Source organism: Bombina bombina, chromosome 3, assembly GCF_027579735.1.
Source record: "Bombina bombina isolate aBomBom1 chromosome 3, aBomBom1.pri, whole genome shotgun sequence".
Classification (NCBI taxonomy): Eukaryota; Metazoa; Chordata; class Amphibia; order Anura; family Bombinatoridae; genus Bombina; species Bombina bombina.
Window position 1 is genome coordinate 206,006,658 of NC_069501.1, and position 19,463 is coordinate 206,026,120.

Genomic DNA, 19,463 nt, shown 5'->3' on the forward strand with positions numbered 1-19,463 from the left:
CCCCTATTGGAGAGAGATGAGGATTTAAAAATAGTAAGCAAAAATTGTAATTTTATTTCCAGTAGATCAGAAACAATAGGTGATATGGTTGCTAAAAATTTCAGTTCTAAGAATAACAGTAATAGCAAAGTGGTAAGCTGGTTACCTGGCAGGTTAGGTTTTTACAAATGTGGAGTAAAACCATGTAAAAGCTGTGATTATGCACTAGTTGGGGATACTTTTTCCTCTAGCACTACCAGCCTAACATACAAAATACGTGAGAGATTAAACTGCAGCTCAAATTTTGTAATATACCTCATTACGTGCACCCAGTGCAATTTTCAATATGTAGGACTCACCTCTAGGAGTCTCAAAGAGAGAATACGTGAGCATCTTTCGTCCCTAGAGGCTGAAGAGCCTAAAACTCCCGTTGCAAAACACTTCTTTTCCCATAATGATAAATTCAGTGTGTTCAAGTTTCAAGGTATTGAACAGGTTAAGTTAGGCATAAGAGGTGGGGATAGATACAAAGCTCTCGCCAAGCGAGAAGTTTTTTGGATATATACCCTCAAAACTGGAAGCCCTATGGGTATTAATAAAATTAGTGATATTAAATTGTATATTGATAGGTAAATATCCAGTATCTTTAGCTAGTGCCCTGATGTGACTCTTTGCAATATAATCTGCTTTACCGACAGGTCAATCTTCATCTAATCTAATTCGACATTATAAAACATTATAAGATATAATGATGCTTTTAAGGAGAGATTACTAATTGCTGTATTAGGAAATATACATATGAGAATATGGGCATTCCTTATTTTGTGGTAAGCTATCGCACACTGCCTTCTCAACAAAAGTCCCATAGTGAACAATTCTTTTGAGTAAACGACCGTGTATTTTTACTAGATATCTATGGGTTTAGAACACAGGAGACGGCTGCTGCACTTGCTTATTTACATCTAGTTGTATTTGACTTTGTATACTTTTATAGCTACATTGTTGCATCAGCTGTCGTGTGTTCTACCTGTGTTATATCTATAAAGTACAGGGAGTGCAGAATTATTAGGCAAATGAGTATTTTGACCACATCATCCTCTTTATGCATGTTGTCTTACTCCAAGCTGTATAGGCTCGAAAGCCTACTACCAATTAAGCATATTAGGTGATGTGCATCTCTGTAATGAGAAGGGGTGTGGTCTAATGACATCAACACCCTATATCAGGTGTGCATAATTATTAGGCGACTTCCTTTCCTTTGGCAAAATGGGTCAAAAGAAGGACTTGACAGGCTCAGGAAAGTCAAAAATAGTGAGATATCTTGCAGAGGGATGCAGCACTCTTAAAATTGCAAAGCTTCTGAAGCGTGATCATCGAACAATCAAGCGTTTCATTCAAAATAGTCAACAGGGTCGCAAGAAGCGTGTGGAAAAACGAAGGCGCAAAATAACTGCCCATGAACTGAGAAAAGTCAAGCGTGCAGCTGCCAAGATGCCACTTGCCACCAGTTTGGCCATATTTCAGAGCTGCAACATCACTGGAGTGCCCAAAAGCACAAGGTGTGCAATACTCAGAGACATGGCCAAGGTAAGAAAGGCTGAAAGACGACCACCACTGAACAAGACACACAAGCTGAAACATCAAGACTGGGCCAAGAAATATCTCAAGACTGATTTTTCTAAGGTTTTATGGACTGATGAAATGAGAGTGAGTCTTGATGGGCCAGATGGATGGGCCCGTGGCTGGATTGGTAAAGGGCAGAGAGCTCCAGTCCGACTCAGACGCCAGCAAGGTGGAGGTGGAGTACTGGTTTGGGCTGGTATCATCAAAGATGACCTTGTGGGGCCTTTTCGGGTTGAGGATGGAGTCAAGCTCAACTCCCAGTCCTACTGCCAGTTTCTGGAAGACACCTTCTTCAAGCAGTGGTACAGGAAGAAGTCTGCATCCTTCAAGAAAAACATGATTTTCATGCAGGACAATGCTCCATCACACGCGTCCAAGTACTCCACAGCGTGGCTGGCAAGAAAGGGTATAAAAGAAGAAAATCTAATGACATGGCCTCCTTGTTCACCTGATCTGAACCCCATTGAGAACCTGTGGTCCATCATCAAATGTGAGATTTACAAGGAGGGAAAACAGTACACCTCTCTGAACAGTGTCTGGGAGGCTGTGGTTGCTGCTGCACACAATGTTGATGGTGAACAGATCAAAACACTGACAGAATCCATGGATGGCAGGCTTTTGAGTGTCCTTGCAAAGAAAGGTGGCTTTATTGGTCACTGATTTGTTTTTGTTTTGTTTTTGAATGTCAGAAATGTATATTTGTGAATGTTGAGATGTTATATTGGTTTCACTGGTAAAAATAAATAATTGAAATGGGTATATATTTGTTTTTTGTTAAGTTGCCTAATAATTATGCACAGTAATAGTCACCTGCACACACAGATATCCCCCTAAAATAGCTATAACTAAAAAAAAACTAAAAACTACTTCCAAAACTATTCAGCTTTGATATTAATGAGTTTTTTGGGTTCATTGAGAACATGGTTGTTGTTCAATAATAAAATGAATCCTCAAAAATACAACTTGCCTAATAATTCTGCACTCCCTGTATAACGAGAATCTAAAAAATATTAGATCAGAAAAAGTAAGATATATATATTTTTTTCTATTGTTATACTTTACATTGTTCCCAGAAAGTAATAGTATGTTATAGGTTTACATGTTTTTAGTTTTTAGTTTTAAGTTGTACTGTTTGTGAGATTATTATTACAGTGTTAACCGCATAAGTAAGATAGTCAATTTGGGTAATGATAGGGTTAACTTTTACACCCGATCTGCTTACTATGATTGGTTAAGGTTCAGACCCATACCTGATTAAACACCTGCTGCTAACACTGAATCTTGTGCTCTGATGAACTGCCGCTAAGGCAGGAAACGCGTCAGCCGTAGTCCTTTTTGTTTGCTGTGCCTTGTGAAACATTTTTAATGTAAGCATTAATAAATATATACCATTTTAATTACCGATATCTCTCCCTGCCTTTCCTTGCATCGGAACTGTGATCTGTTTGATTGCTTTTGATAATTCTATTTGAATCCTACGGGTTTTTGGAGAGCCCCAGCAGCGCCGGAGCTTGGAGCAGTCTCACACCTTGCACTAAACAGGTGTGTCACAGAGGCAGCACGGTAAAGCCTACCACTCACAGAGAATTGCGACGCAAATTTCAAGCTACTTGCATGATTGTGAATTTGGACTGCAAATACAGGTACTTCCATTCCTATGGTGGGCTTCGGAAAAGTGTGGTGAGTCCTTTTGTGTTTTCATTATTGGATGTTACACGTGTTTACAAATTGGTTTGGTGTTACCCGCAACTGTGGGGTTCCTGTGTGGAATGTTTACACCATCTAAACACTGATTATACTGCTGATTATGGACACTGATTATAAACAAATTTTTCCACGAATTCCATGTTGATGTCTGTTGGTTTAGTATTTCAAAGCTCTGAGAACATCCAAAGAATGTAAAGATCTTTCTGCATCATTTTTAAGATTAGGACACAAAGAGGGAACCAACAATTTCCCTGTTAATGTTGTTATAATTAACAACCTTTGGCAAAAAAATTAAAGTAGTTCGTAAAACTGCTTTGTCTTGATGAAAAATCAAGTAAGGTGTTTCATAAGAAAGAGCTGATAATTCTGAAACTCTTCTAGCAGAAGAGATAGCTAAAAGAAACAGAACTTTCCAAGAAAGTAGTTTAATGTCTAAAGAATGCATAGGCTCAAAAGTGGGAGCCTGTACAGACTGCAACACTAGATTGAGACTCCATGGAGGAGAAATATATTTAATTACAGGTTTTATTCTAGATAAAGCCTGAACAAAACAATACATGTCTGGAAGATGGGCAATCTTCTGGTGAAACATAACAGAAAGAGCAGAAATCTGTCCTTTAAAAGAACTGGCAGATAAGTCCTTATCTTGATCATCTTGAACAAATCTAAGAATTCTAGGAATTCTAAATGTATGCCAAGAAACATTATGAGTGGAACACCAGGAAATATAAGTTTTCCAAACCTTATAATACATTTCCCAGGAAACAGATTTTCTTGCTTAAATCATACTATTAATTCAATCTCCATGCCATTAAGTTCAGAGATTTTATGTCTGGATAAAAGAAGGGACCTTGAGACAGAAGGTCTGGTCTTAGAGGAAGATGCCACGGTGGGTAGCTGGACATCCGAACTAGATCTGCATACCAGATCCTGAGAGGCCACGCAGGAGCTATCCGAAGTATAGATGATTGTTCCATCTTGATTTTTTAAATCACTCTGGGTAGAAGAACTAGAGGAGGAAATATATAAGCATATTGGAATGAACAAAGGACTGCTAGAGCATCCGTCATTTCTGCCTGAGGATCCCTTGACCTTGCAAGGTATCTGGGAAGTTTCTTGTTCAGACGAGAGGCCATGAGATCTATTTGTGGAAGACCCCAGATCTGAACAATTTGTAAGAATACATCCTGATGGAGAGAGCATGATTCCGGGTGAAGAGACTGACGGCTGAGATAATCTGCCTCCCAGTTGTCCACACCTGGGATGTGAATCACAGTGATGAGACAGGAATTGGTTTGTGCCTGGGATACTTCTTCCATGGCTAAGTAACTTCGAGTTCCCCCTTAATGATTGACATATGCCACTGTTGTGATATTGTCTGTTTAAAAACAAAGGTAAGGTTCGTTCTTCAAAAGAGGCCAAGCTTGAAGAGCTTTGAAAAGAGCACGAAGATATTAATTGGAATCTTTGTTTCCTGAATATTTTCCTGTGCAGTCTGAGACCCCCATACTGCTCCCCAACCTGTAAGACATGCATCTGTTATAATCACAGACCAGGTAGGGTGAACAGAGGAGGCCCCCTGAAGAAATTGGTGGTCTAGTCACCATGTCAGAAAAAAACGAGTGTTGGGATCCAAGAATATTAGTTGTAATATTCGAGTTGAAGAGGTCTCATATGAAAACGAGCAAAGGGGATTGCGTCCGATGCTGTAATCATTAGGCCTAACACCTCCATGCACATAGCCACTGAAGGGCATGATAGAGACTGAAGGTTCAAACAAGCTGAAACTAACTTTATTTGTCTCTTTTCTGTCAGGGACAGAGTCATGGACACTGAGTCTATTTGGAATCCCAAATAAGTGACCTTTGTCTCAGGAATCAAGAAATGATGCTCCAACCATGATTTTGAAGAAACAACAATAGTTGATTTGTGTGAGATTCTGCTAAATGAAAAGATTGAGCTAGAACCAATATATTGCCCAAATAAGGAAACACTGCAATACCCTGCTCTCTAATTACAGATAGAAGGGCACCAAGAACCTTTTAGGCCAAATGGAAGAGCAACAAACTGAAAATGCTTTTCTAGAAAAGAGAATCTCATAAATTTAAAATGATCTGGGTGAATAGGGATGTGAAGATAAGCATCCTGTAAGTCTATTGTGAACAAAAGGCAGAATAGTCCTTATAGTTTCCATCTAAAATTTTCTGAAAAAGTTTTAATCTGCCCCCTACCAGAAGAACTGGGTTTGGGGTCGCACCTGTCGGTATATACCAGGGTTACAATATAATTTATTTATTATTATTCTTTAAAATAACCTATATTTATTCCTAAATTCTAAGATTAGTTAGCTTTATATACACATTCAATTATATTTATGTAGAAACTAGATTATGATTTAATTATACATGCTTATTCCGTTACAATATTCTTTACGAAGCAAACCAAAATATATCTCTAAAATGAACCTTACTTACAATAAACACCACACATGAGAATCCCAGCACAGTATAGTATATAGTATAGTTAGCCAATTAATCTGAGCTGAAATAACCTCTTATTTAGCCACAATAAAGCAAATTTTAAAATATATCACAATAGCTACAAATAATTTAATACACCAGAGAAATGTAACTACAATAACCAATTGAAATATATGAAATTTCACAATAGTAAAACTGATTTATAAATATAAAATGCAAATTGTTTTCTAGCAAATAAAATTATTTAGCATTAACGTGACTAGTTCCAAACTACACAGGACTATGGATATAAATTTAAAATACCAAATATGCTCTTTAAATTACCAGCTGCAATCTAACTATAGCTTTAGAATATCTAAAGTGTTCAGCTTCCAGAATTTCTTTTGGGCCATCTAAGAAGAATTTAGTCAACTATTGCAAGGATATAGGCCTCAAAATTGTTATCTTTCTATTCTCAAGAAAGTGTCCCAAAATGGCAGAGAAGCTACTTGGCACAGAATCTGTGTGTTTCTCTCTCCAAACATTATGCTTCTTTGAGTCTGTCCTTTGTCTAGTGTGTGTGGGTTCTTATGCAAGATAATAAAAAAAAAAACTCCTTCTTTTCTTCAATCATTCCCACAAGAGTTTGATAGGCCCTCGGTGCTGAACATATCATTGGTTATTTGGGAAACGCCTCCCTGAGCAGCCAAATCCCTTTTTTGAACTATAGGTGGCAGTAGACAACTAGAAATACAGTCTCACCATGAAATACTGTTAATAGTAAATACAGATTTTTATATATTTTTAATTGTATATTTAATATTTTGTATATTTAATATTTAAATATTTAATATATTTAATATTTCCTGATATTAATAAACTTATCTGGTCAACATATATGTCCCATCTAATATAATTTAGCATGTATTTATAGAGACTAAACATGAGTATATTCCACTTATAATATCTCTACAAATATATATATATAAAGACTTCCTATACATTCAGATATCAGGTCTATGCATAACCTTAAATCTATACAATATACCTATCTGATGTATACTTCCATACAATTCTACTTATAATATTTCAAGAGATGCATTCAAAGTTACATTTTCAAAATAATTTTAAAACCCTCAGCATGAATTTGATTAATATATCAATTTATATTCTGATATAACATTGTTTTAAATGTATGAAATACGAATAAGGTATAATTCATTTAGCAACTTATTGTATGTATATCTCTTCACATTGGGGATTCTCTGTTTATTCCGATGCCTGCAATAAAAGAAACAGGGTTTTTAGTCTGAGATTTTTGGAAGACATTTTGAAAGTATTAATGTAGCTAATCATTCAATACAGCAGATATTTATTCAATATAATATAATTTATATATATATATATATATATATATGTTTTTAATATGATCTGTGTATTTTAAATTAATATGAAGATTAGGCACAATTCCTTTATCTGAGATCTAGTTTCCCATGTCATACAGAGACTTAAAATGCCAGCTTGTCTGGGAGCTCAGCATGGGACAATTTACACCTAGATGACAAGAGTCACATTCCCTGAAAACTTCTGTATATTCAAATATCAGTTCAGACTGGATGTCTGTTGTTCACAGGAGGTTTATGTCATCCTAGGGGTTTTCTGTAATTTTATTATAGATCTTGGGTAGGAAATTCCATATATGGGCGTTCAAACTTCAAGGCACGAACCACGTCCAAGTTGTGCAACAGACGGTCTTTCTTAGAAGGAGGATTAGGACACAGAGAAGGAACAACAATTTCCTGATTGATATTACTGTTAGAAACAACCTTAGGGAGGAACCCAGGTTTGGTACGCAAAACCACCTTATCAGCATGGAAAACAAGATAAGGCACATTGTAATGCAGATAGTTCAGAAACTCTTCGAGCTGAAGATATAGCAACTAGAAACAGAACTTTCCAAGATAGAAGCTTAATATCTATGGAATGCATGGGTTCAAACAGAACCCCCTGAAGAACTTTAAGAACTAAATTGAGACTCCATGGCGGAGCAACAGGTTTAAACACAGGCTTAATTCTAACTAAAGCCTGACAAAAAACCTGAACATCTGGGACATCTGCCAGACGCTTGTGCAACAGAATAGACAAAGCAGATATCTGTCCCTTTAAGGAACTAGCAGACAATACTTTCTCCAATCCTTCTTGGAGAAAAGACAAAATCCTAGGAATCCTGATCTTACTCCATGAGTAGCCTTTGGATTCACACCAAAAAAGATATTTACGCCATATCTTATGATCGATCTTCCTGGTGACAGGCTTTCGAGCCTGAATCAAGGTATCTATGACCGACTCAGAGAAACCCTGCTTTGATAAAATCAAGCGCTCAATCTCCAAGCAGTCAGTTGCAGAGAAATTAGATTTGGATGCTTGAATGGACCTTGAATCAAAAGGTCCGTCTCAGTGGCAGAGTGCATGGTGGCAGAGATGACATGTCCACCAGGTCTGCATACTAAGTCCTGCGTGGCCACGCAGGCACTATCAAAATCACTGAAGCTCTCTCCTGTTTGATTCTGGCAATCAGACATGGAAGGAGAGGGAATGGTGGAAACACATAAGCCAGGTTGAACAACTAGGGTACTGCTAGAGCATCTATCAGCACTGCCTCAGGATCCCTTGACCTGGATCCGTAACAAGGAAGTTTGGCGTTCTGACGAGACGCCATCAGATCCAATTCTGGTGTGCCCTATAGCTGAACCAGTTGAGCAAACACCTCCGGATGGAGCTCCCACTCCCCTGGATGAAAAGTCTGACGACTTAAAAAATCTGCCTCCCAGTTCTCCACCCCTGCGATATAGATCGCTGATAGATGGCAAGAGTGAGTCTCTGCCCATCGGATTATCCTGGAAACTTCTATCATCACCAAGGAACTCCTTGTTCCCCCCTGATGATTGATATAAGCTACAGTTGTGATGTTGTCCGACTGAAACCTGATGAGTCCGGCCGCAGCCAGCTGAGGCCACGCCTGAAGAGCATTGAATATCGCTCTTAATTCCAGAATATTTATCGGTAGGAGGGCCTCCTCCTGAGTCCACAAACCCTGTGCTTTCAGGGAATTCTAGACTGCACCCCAGCCCAGTAGGCTGGCGTCCGTCGTCACAATAACCCACGCTGGCCTGCGGAAACACATTCCCCTGGACAGGTGATCCTGTGACAACCACCAAAGAAGAGAACTACAAAACACACTGATTAAACAGCGCTAGCTGCCAGGGATGATTCAAAATTTCTATGATATAAAGCAATAAACACAAATTCAGTGAAATAGATAATAGTAATAAAAATTAATAAAAAATAATAAATAAATAAAATGGATTTGCGTATATTATTTGAGAGCCACTTATAATGATTGTCTAATTGTCTTTCTTAACAAGCATATATGAGCATATACATACAGCACATATAAAAATAGACCAAACAGGCTAACAAAAGAAAATTCAAATGCAAAAGGATAAAAGTGATAAAAAACACATAAACTCCTGAAGACAAACAAATATCCTAAAGAAAAAACATAAGACAAAAGACACAAAAAGTGCAAACAAGTGCAACTATATAATAATGTTTATACGAGACCTGCTGCTGCAAAATGACCGAAGGTGTCCTGCGTGCCTCCCGGAGTAAAGTAGAATCCCAAATCTCTGAAACAAATAAGCGCAAACAGACTCAAGTGTAGGTAGATACAACAAACGCACCACACTTTCTGAATTGTACTTACAAGATTATAATTTATTCAGGCGGTTTGTTAACACAACATATGATGTCCAAGAAAAATCGTTCATACAAGGTAGTTTAAAACATAAGTCTCTGCAAGTGAGAATTCCGGAACCAAAGTGTCCGTCTTTAATAAGTGTCCGTAATAGTGACTTCAGATAGAAGAACGCTGTATTTGGAAGCGTCAATGTGAAAACCGATGTCGTCACTGAAGCAAAGTACGGATCCTCAAACAGTCCAAAAGGCCTCAACACGTTTCAACCGCCAACGTGCGGTCTTTCTCAAGAGGTGAAGTTAATGCCTCTTCTCACAGCACAAGCTACTATATAGCCAACAGGCTTATTTCATTGGAGGGGAGAAAATCTCGTTAGATAACTGGCCTGCCTGCTATGTTTGCTATGTAAAGCGAACTTAGATCCATGTACATAATAAATAAAAGGCACATATTATAATACTAATAAAAACAGAATTATAATAAAATACTAAGAACATAATTGATAAGCTATTCTAAGAAGTATAAATTAATAAACCACTAAGAATGTCACTAATAAACTACAATATACTAATAGATTTTCACAGGCGTTTTTTGCCAATTATTAATGAAATGTTGAAAGATAGTGTGAAACAAACGACAAAAAGAGAACAACATTAGTATAAAAAATCTATTAAAAACACAAATTTTTAATTTTATACTGTTAAAAAACATAATAATATACTGTTAAAAATGTAATTACTAAATTATTCTAAAGAATATGAATTAATAGACCGCAAGAACTGTCACTAGTAAATTGAAATATACCAATATATTTTCACAGACGTTTTTTATGGCCATTATTAATGAGATGTTAAAAAACCATATTAAACAAACGACAGAGAGAGAACAATGTAAATGCAAAAATATTTTTTAAAAAATAAAAGAAAAATAACTCATTATCAATGTTTACTATTATATTAGGGGTTATTTTCATGTCCACCGAATCTATCAGAGTTCCCAGGAATGGAACTCTTGTGAGAGGAATAAGAGAACTCTTTTTCACGTTCACATTTCACCCATGAGACTTGGCAAGTTGGAAAGTCGACGCTTGAATTAAGATGTCGTCTAGATAAGGCGCCACTGCTATGCCCCTCGGCCTTAGGACCACTAGAAAGGACCTTAGCACCTTTGTGAAGATTCTTGGTGCCGTGGCCAACCCGAAGGGACGAGCCACAAACTGGTAATGCCTGTCCAGAAAGGCAAACCTGAGGAACTGGTGATGATCTTTGTGGATAGGAATGTGTAGATACGCATCCTTTAGATCCACGGTAGTCATATATTGACCCTCCTGGATCATTGGTAAAATAGTCCGAATGGTCTCCATCTTGAAGGATGGAACTCTTAGGAATTGGTTTAGGATCTTGAGATCTAGAATTGGTCTGAAGGTTCCCTCTTTTTTGGGAACCACAAACAGATTGGAGTAGAAACCTTGCCCTTGTTCTGTTTTCGGAACTGGGCAGATCACTCCCATGGTAAAAAGGTCTTCTACACAGCGTAAGAACGCCTCTTTTTTGTCTGGTTTACAGACAATTGAGAAAGATGGAACCTCCCCCTTGGAGGAGAATCTTTTAAATCTAGGAGATACCCCTGGGTTACAATTTCTATGGCCCAGGAGTCCTAAACGTCTCTTGCCCAGGCCTGAGCAAAGAGAGAAAGTCTGCCCCCTACTTGATCCAGTCCTGGATCGGGGGCTACCCCTTCATGCTGTCTTAGTGGCAGCAGTAGGCTTTTTGGCCTGTTTACCCTTGTTCCAAGCCTGGTTAGGTCTCCAGGTTGACTTGGATTGAGCAAAGTTCCCCTCTTGCTTTGCAGCAGGGGAAGAGGAAGCGGGACCACCCTTGAAGTTTCGAAAGGAACGAAAATTATTTTGTTTGGTCCTTGTCTTATTTGACTTATCTTGAGGGAGGGCATGACCCTTCCCTCCAGTGATGTCTGAAATGATCTCTTTCAGTGCAGGCCCGAATAGGGTCTTACCTTTGAAATGGATGGTCAAAAGCTTAGATTTAGATGACACATCAGCTGACCAGGACTTAAGCCATAACACTCTTCGCGCTAAAATGGCAAAACCTGAATTCTTTGCCGCTAACTTAGGAAGATGAAAAGCGGCGTCTGTAATAAAAGAATTAGCCAACTTAAGGGCCTTAATTCTGTCCAAAATATCATCTAGTGGGGTCTCCATCTGAAGAGCTTCTTCTAGAGCATCAAAACAAAAAACAGCTGCAGTGGTTACCGGAACAATGCATGCTATAGGTTGAAGAAGAAAACCCTGATGAACAAAAATTTTCTTTAGGAGACCCTCTAACTTTTTATCCATAGGATCAATGAAAGCACAACTGTCTTCAATAGGTATAGTTGTACGCTTAGCCAGAGTAGAAATAGCTCCCTTCACCTTAGGGACCGTCTGTCATGAGTCCTTTATGGTGTCAGAAATGGGGAACATTTTCTTAAAAACAGGAGGGGGAGCGAACGGAATACCTGGTCTATCCCACTCCTTAGTAACAATGTCCGAAATCCTCTAAGGGACCGGAAAAACATCAGTGTAAACAGGAACCTCTAAATATTTGTCCATTTTACACAATTTCTCTGGAACGACAATAGGGTCACAATCATCCAGAGTAGCTAAAACCTCCCTGAGCAATAAACGGAGGTGCTCTAGCTTAAATTTAAATGCCATCATATCTGAATCTGTCTGAGGGAACATCTTTCCTGAATCAGAAATCTCTCCCTCAGACAGCAAATCCCTCATCCCTACCTCAGAACATTGTGAGAGAATATCGGATACAGCTACTAAAGCGTCAGAAGGCTCAGCATTTGTTCTTAACCCAGAGCTACTGCGCTTCCCTTGCAACCCTGGCAGTTTAGATAAAACCTCTGTGAGGGTAGTATTCATAACTGAAGCCATATCTTGCAAGGTGAAAGAATTAGACGCACTAGAAGTACTTGGCGTCGCTTGTGCGGGCGTAACTGGTTGTGACAATTGGGGAGAACTAAATGGTGAAACCTGATTTACTTCTGTCTGAAAATCATTTAATGCCAAATTCTTATAAGTCAAAATATGCTGTTTGCAATTTAAAGACATATCAGTACAATTGGGACACATTCTTAGAGGGGGTTCCACAATGACTTCTAAACAAATTGAACAAGTGTTAGACATGTTTAACAGGCTAGTAATGAAGCAAGCAAGCTTGGAAAACACTTTATTTAATGAAAAAAACACAATTTGCAAAAACGGTACTGTACCTTTAAGAGAAAAAAAGGCATACACAAACTGCAAAACAGGTTAAAATTGCTTCAAAAATTCCGAAATTTTAACAGTGTACCCACTAAGCCTTAGAAGGATTGCACCACAAGTTAAAAAGCAATAGACCCCCCAAATGAAAAAAACGGATTGTTAAGTGTCTAAAACCAGTTAAAACCCCCTAAAGCACCTTGCCACAGCTCTGCTGTGGCCCTACCTGCCCTTAGGAAGCGATAACAGTTTAACATCTCTTCTCTTTACCCTTCCTGCTTAGAGCCAGCAAAGAGAATGACTGGGGGGTGGAGTTAAGGGGGAGCTATATAGACAGCTCTGCTGTGGTGCTCTCCTGTCAGGAAGGACAATATCCCACAAATTAGGATGAATCCGTGGACTCGGTACATCTTGCAAAAGAAATAAGCTTGGAGTGTCTTTAAAGAAAAAATACTTACTGTAAATGTAGTAGACACTTGTCCACTGAACGCAGACAGGCCAAACCACTGCTGAAACATATCAGCAGAGGTATAAAAAAGGAAGTGTGTTAGAGTGTAAAGGGAGGCAGGAGATCAATCCCTGCGACCGGTTTACAGATAGGCCATATAAGGTTTTAGATAGAGGTAAAATCATGGTAACCTTAGGCAAACTTCCCTTACTTTCCTCTGACAAACACTGTACTCTGAGGGAAAAACAGACTTCAAAATACACGGAAGCACCTATCACTGAAGTACATCATACTTTAACCACCTTCAAAGGAGGCAAAGCTTAAACTGAGATATGAGTGGTGGGGGGGGGGGTATTTATAGGCTTTGAGGTTTGGGAAACTTTGCCTCTTCCTGGTGGGAATGTATATCCCAGATGTAACAAATTGTGGACTCTCGTCACTTATATGAAAAAAATAATAATATATGCTGATGATATATTATTACACAAAATCCAGAAAAATTATTATTTTCTGGATATCAAACAAATATGAAAAAAATCAAATATTTTGCAACCTAAACAAAGAAAGGTCTGCTATTACAACACCTATTATTAGGAGACATCTAAAGTAATTAAGGATTAGAATTTATTAAAATCCCACTATATGTTTAAACCAGAATATTTTAGGCATTATAATTAATTAATTTCTTTACAGATTTTATTTAGAAAAAAAAGAATAAATTTTTCTAAACCATGTACAGAGAAAGAAGGTTCATACCAGATTTTTGTAATAACTTGTAATCCGGAATGATATAGCCACTATCTTTGAATTTCTACCTTATGAAAAGGTATTGAGGCTCCCAAAAACTATAACTATAACTAAATATCTAATATTTAGTTATCTGGTAATTGCTTGACACAAACTCTGCAAAAAGGTAATCATAGACAAATCAAATAATCAAGTATTTTCCATTACAAGGAAGAATGTAATTCTCATCTTGAATGAGGATGTTACCATTTAAATAATGGAAATTAAGAGGTCTGACAACTTTGGATTAAATAGTTAAAATACAAGATAGAAACATATACCATACAATACAGTGTGTTTTGTAACTCATATTTTTTTACACCTTCTTTTAATTACTCTGCCCTCCACCTCATATAGAGATTATTATACATTTGAAAAAGAGTATTTTTTTCCCCATGAGACAATTTTAAGCTAAATGTACAAATACTGTCTAGCCCTGGTTAGACATTTACAACCTTGCTGTATGATTTCTGTATTCGAGAACATTTGAAATCTGGCTCCATTAACCATTGTCTTGCAAATGCTAGCATGTTAGCGGGTCCTGGGGACTGGAAGTGAATAACTGTGTTAGAGTGTGTTTATTAATATTCTAAATATATTGAAATGCCAAACAATTTTATTTCTGGTTGATGTAAGAGTACTTATTTTTTCCACAGCAGATACTATTCTTAAATAAAAATCAGTAAATAAAAGTTAAGGATATTTGATGACTGCTATTTAGGGAACTGGGCCAAGATAGGGCAATGTAAGTATGTATAATTTGTCCTTTTATCTTTGCTAGCATTTCTTAAAGGAATAGTTTAGTCAAAATTAAACAGTCATGATTCAGATAGAGCATGCAATTTCAAGCAACTTTCTAATTTACTCCTATTATCAATCTTCGTTCTCTTGGTATCTTTATTTGAATGTAAGCTTAGAAGCCAGCCCATTTTTGGTTCAGAACCTGGGTAGTGCTTGCTGATTGGTGGCTACATTTTGACACCAATCAGAAAGTTCTACCCAGGTGAACCAAAAATGGGCCAGCTCCTATAGTAACATTCTTGCTTTTTGAAATAAAGTTACCAAGAGAACAAAGTAAAAGTGGTAATAGGAGTAGATTAGATAATTGCTTAAAATTGCATGCTCTATCTGAATCATGAAAGTTTAATTTTGACTAAACTATTCCTTTAAAAAATCCTAAAAACAGCATAACTATAATCCAGTTAGTAGTTTAATTACTAGATATTGAGATCCAAGCTTCATAAAAGTTAATCTTTAATGCATTAGATATTTATCAACTCCACATTGGTGTTTTGCACAGGCCCTAAGAAGACATATGGGCTTTAACAGCCCATGAAGTGGAAACTGATCTTAAAGAATAAGCTTACAACGCGTACAAAATGTTTGTCTTTATTGCCTAAAAGGATGAGATGTGCAGCCTAAAATCAATGAGGAGGAAAATGAAGTCATCAGTATAATATAGTTACTGAGGAGTAACCTGTAAATCTGCCTCCATTCTTTTGTTCTGTTGATATTGATACAACAAAAGTGAACCACATAGTAAAATGCTATTCCTCTTTCACGGCTTCGTTATAGGACAAAATGAGGAAAGATAGATGTTTTTGGAGACCTGAAACTTGGATACAGAAATAGCTGGCCTCAGCAAATATTCTGCTTGTAAAAATCCCTTCTATGAAAAGACTCTAATTTTCTATCCAAGGGGCTTTAAAAGAAGTACTGTCTTCCAAAGGAATAGTAGTTTCTTTAGCCAGAGTGGAAATGGCCCTATCAACCTTAGGAACTGTTTCCCACAAATCAATATTAACAGCAGGTAAAGGATATAACTTTTAAACCATGCAGGAGTATGAATTACCTAGCTTAGACCATTCCCTAGAAATCATGTCAGGAATAGGGAAAAATTCAGGGATATTAACAACAGTGTTAAAAACGGAATTTAAATGGATTACAAGGCTTAGCATCAGAAACTTTAACCCCTAAAGTATTAGGACCACCTTTAAAAGAGAACACATATGTTCAACTTTAAACAAAAAAGAGGAAATATCAGATTTAAGATCAATTTAACAATCTTCACCATCAAAGGAAACTTCACCATCTGAAGACATAACAGTATCCCTGGTTTCAGGGTGGATAGTACTTGTAGAAGGTAAAATCTGAACTCACCTTTTATGCTTGTTTGAAGGCGGCAGAGCAGCCAGCACCTCAGAAACTGCAGCTTTGATAAAAAAAACATAAACCTGACGTGTGCACAGCCGAGGGCGAAAGTGCGCTAACCCGAAGTGAGTAAACCGGCCAATGTGCAAAGGAACTATAGAAGACTAAAGGGACCTGCACTAAACAGACAAACGTTAACCCGACGTGCGCATCTGCAACGCTTATAAACCGACAAGCCGACATGCTAAATTTAAACTAAGCACGTCAAAAAAGCTGAGATGCGCAAAACAGCAAGAGAATTGTGAAAAAGATTCTGTCCCAGGGCCATATATATTAGCAAATATATATATATATACAAACTAAAAAAGTGCCATAACATAGCTAAAGAGTGTCTACAATATTTAATAAATTATACTTACAAATAGACACTCGTCCACCAGCAATTAAGAAGACAGCAAAACCAGTACTGAAACATATCAGCAGAGGTTAAGAAATAGGAGTATAGTATAGATCCATAAAGGTAGGCAACAGACAAGTCCCTGTGACCAAATATGAAAGGTTTATGAAAAATTTCCCATGAGGTGAAAAAGAATCACAAACCAAATCCCATATACATCCATCTGACAAGCACTGTACTTTGAGGGGAAACCAGGCCTCAATATAGACTGAAAATCCCTCTCTCGGAAGAATCAAATGCACATCTTCATTCTTCAACCGTCTCCAGTGGAGACAAAGTAAAGACTGAGGTATGAGTGAGGTGGGAGGGGTTTTATAGGACTCTAAGGGTTTGGGATTCTTTGCCTCCTCCTAGTGGTAGAGAAGACTAATTCCCCAGAGTAATGGATCATGGACTTCCACCACCTGTATGAAAGAAATTAAGTGTAACTATTCCATTAGTTTAAATTTACCTCCATTCTCAGTTTCCTTTCTCTCATTCTGTTCCCTACCACCCATCATTTATTAAACCTTGGTATGATGAGTTTTTAAAAGGACATTAAACACAATTTAACACAATATATTTCTGTTGTTTATAGAATAACATATCAGTCAAGTCTAATTTTTTTTAACAAAATGACTTGTTTGTTGCAGGTGCTTTTCAATAGCCAGACTCCACCCACTGCTTTCCTTATTTGAAAGAGCCAATCCGAGCTTGCTTCTAGGGAAGACAAAGCTCATCACAGTCATTATGTTAAAGTAAATTGCATTGTGTTGCAGTTATCTGCAGAAGATAATTAGGCAAGACAGAATTCTGCAGATTGTATTTCTAGTTCTGAGAATTAGAAAATCCACAATTTTCAAAGCTAAATGACATAAAAGGTGAGCAAAACAAATAATGAAAATATAATTAAAAATGTTTTACTATGCATAACTTAACATGTCCCTTTAATTTTGGGTTTCATGTCCCTGTAATCCTCATTTTGAGTCTGATTTTCCCTTGGCTTGTATATAAGCAAAGATGAGCAATGCATATGCAACTATTGTAATAAAAGACAGAGAAATGCTTTGCTTCTAGATAAAATACCTTTAAATTCCTTGTTAGTGAGGCGTTTCTGACTTCTGAGCAGATAAACCAGAAGATCATCAAGTTCATCACAGTCTCCATAAGCAGCAGCTTCAAATATCCTCCTCTGGTCATACAGCTTAAATGTTCTGTCCTTGCAGCTAGTTGTGGATTCTACTGATGTACTTTGCCTGCAACATGTTTACAAATAAAGTATATGGCAAATACAGTATATGGTAAATAATGTATATGGCAAATACAGTATATGGTAAATAATGTATATGGCAAATACAGTATATGGCAAATACAGTATATGGTAAATAAAGTATATGGCAAATACAGTATATGGCAAATACAGTATATGGCAAATACAGTATATGGCAAATAATGTATATGGCAAATACAGTATATGGCAAATAAAGTATATGGCAAATAAAGTATATGGCAAATACAGTATATGGTAAATACAGTATATGGCAAATACAGTATATGGCAAATACAGTATATGGCAAATACAGTATATGGCAAATAAAGTATATGGCAAATAAAGTATATGGCAAATACAGTATATGGCAAATAAAGTATATGGCAAATAAAGTATATGGCAAATACAGTATATGGCAAATACAGTATATGGCAAATACAGTATATGGCAAATACAGTATATGTAGAATCAAAGTGGAAATCAGGAGCACCGGCAGCAGGTAGTTTAAAAATTAAACATTTATTTTTACACCTTAGTGTTGGTAAAATATTCCAAATGCTTGGCACAAACAATGGAAATGAAGATTAGGATAGTCTGTTGACAACAACCTTACATGTTTCAGCTCCAAGAGCCGTCCTCATAAGCTGCTGTCTGACTTAATAAAATTAACATATTTAAAAGCAACAGACAAATCCTATTGGTTACAACTTGATTAGTAAACTAGTAACACTTGTAAACCTACTATATAACTTGCTAGTGTTTAACCCTTAAGCTCCCTTTTTACAGAGTGCAACAATTAAGTATAAACTTTGTACTTCAGTGCCCTTTTATACACAGAAGGTTAATAAAGAGTAAGGATATAAAGACAATTTTACAATCCCTTCTATCAGTTAACAAATCATTTGAAACCATTTATAACTGTTTATACCAATTCTTCCTAACATAGGGGATTGACCTATTACTGTGTATAAATAATAGTAGCTTTTTATTTTGCATCTTTACTTTTTTATTTTTTATTTTTTTACTTTTTTACATCTTCCTGTACTATTCACAGCACATAATCAATTAAGGAAACTTCTATTTCATGCTACCACTATAGACTAAGGTACTGGGAACTATGTTTTGAATCCTGTGATACATATGTAGATACTCATTATTTATCTTATCAAACTTGTCCTTTGATAGGTACCCACAATTTCTACAAATGTGTGTATACATTCTCTATGATTAATTTAATTTAATTAGTTTTATGGAGTAACCTAAAGTATGTATGTAGTATAGTGAAAGCCTGCCATGCACTTATATCCTGATTATTGTCGTGCAAGGTAATTGTAGATGATGATCTGTGACTAGTCTTAACTGTCATTGCCAAAAATTCATGAGGTCATAGTCAGAGTTAAAACCATTAGGGACCCTAGTTTTTAACTTAAAAATCCAAAATACTTCCTGTCTACCCAGGATTGTCTCTCTATCCCCACCATTTCTGGGGGGCAGTATCCTTTCTATAGCAGTCCAGAGAAAACTGCTAGTGTCTTTATTATGGACTGTGACAAAATGTTGTACCAAAGGTGTACTAGCT

The 19,463-nt window shown here is 36.9% G+C and overlaps 1 protein-coding gene across 1 annotated transcript in view; it reads right to left on the reverse strand.

The window, feature by feature from the left end:
• The window catches only part of TRPV1 (transient receptor potential cation channel subfamily V member 1), a 341,264-nt gene that overhangs the window by 182,020 nt on the left and 139,781 nt on the right, over positions 1-19,463 (reverse strand). Inside the window, exon 3 of the mRNA XM_053706095.1 lies at positions 17,701-17,870. Within this exon, the coding sequence (XP_053562070.1) occupies positions 17,701-17,870 (170 nt within the window). The remainder of the gene's footprint in view (positions 1-17,700; positions 17,871-19,463) is intronic.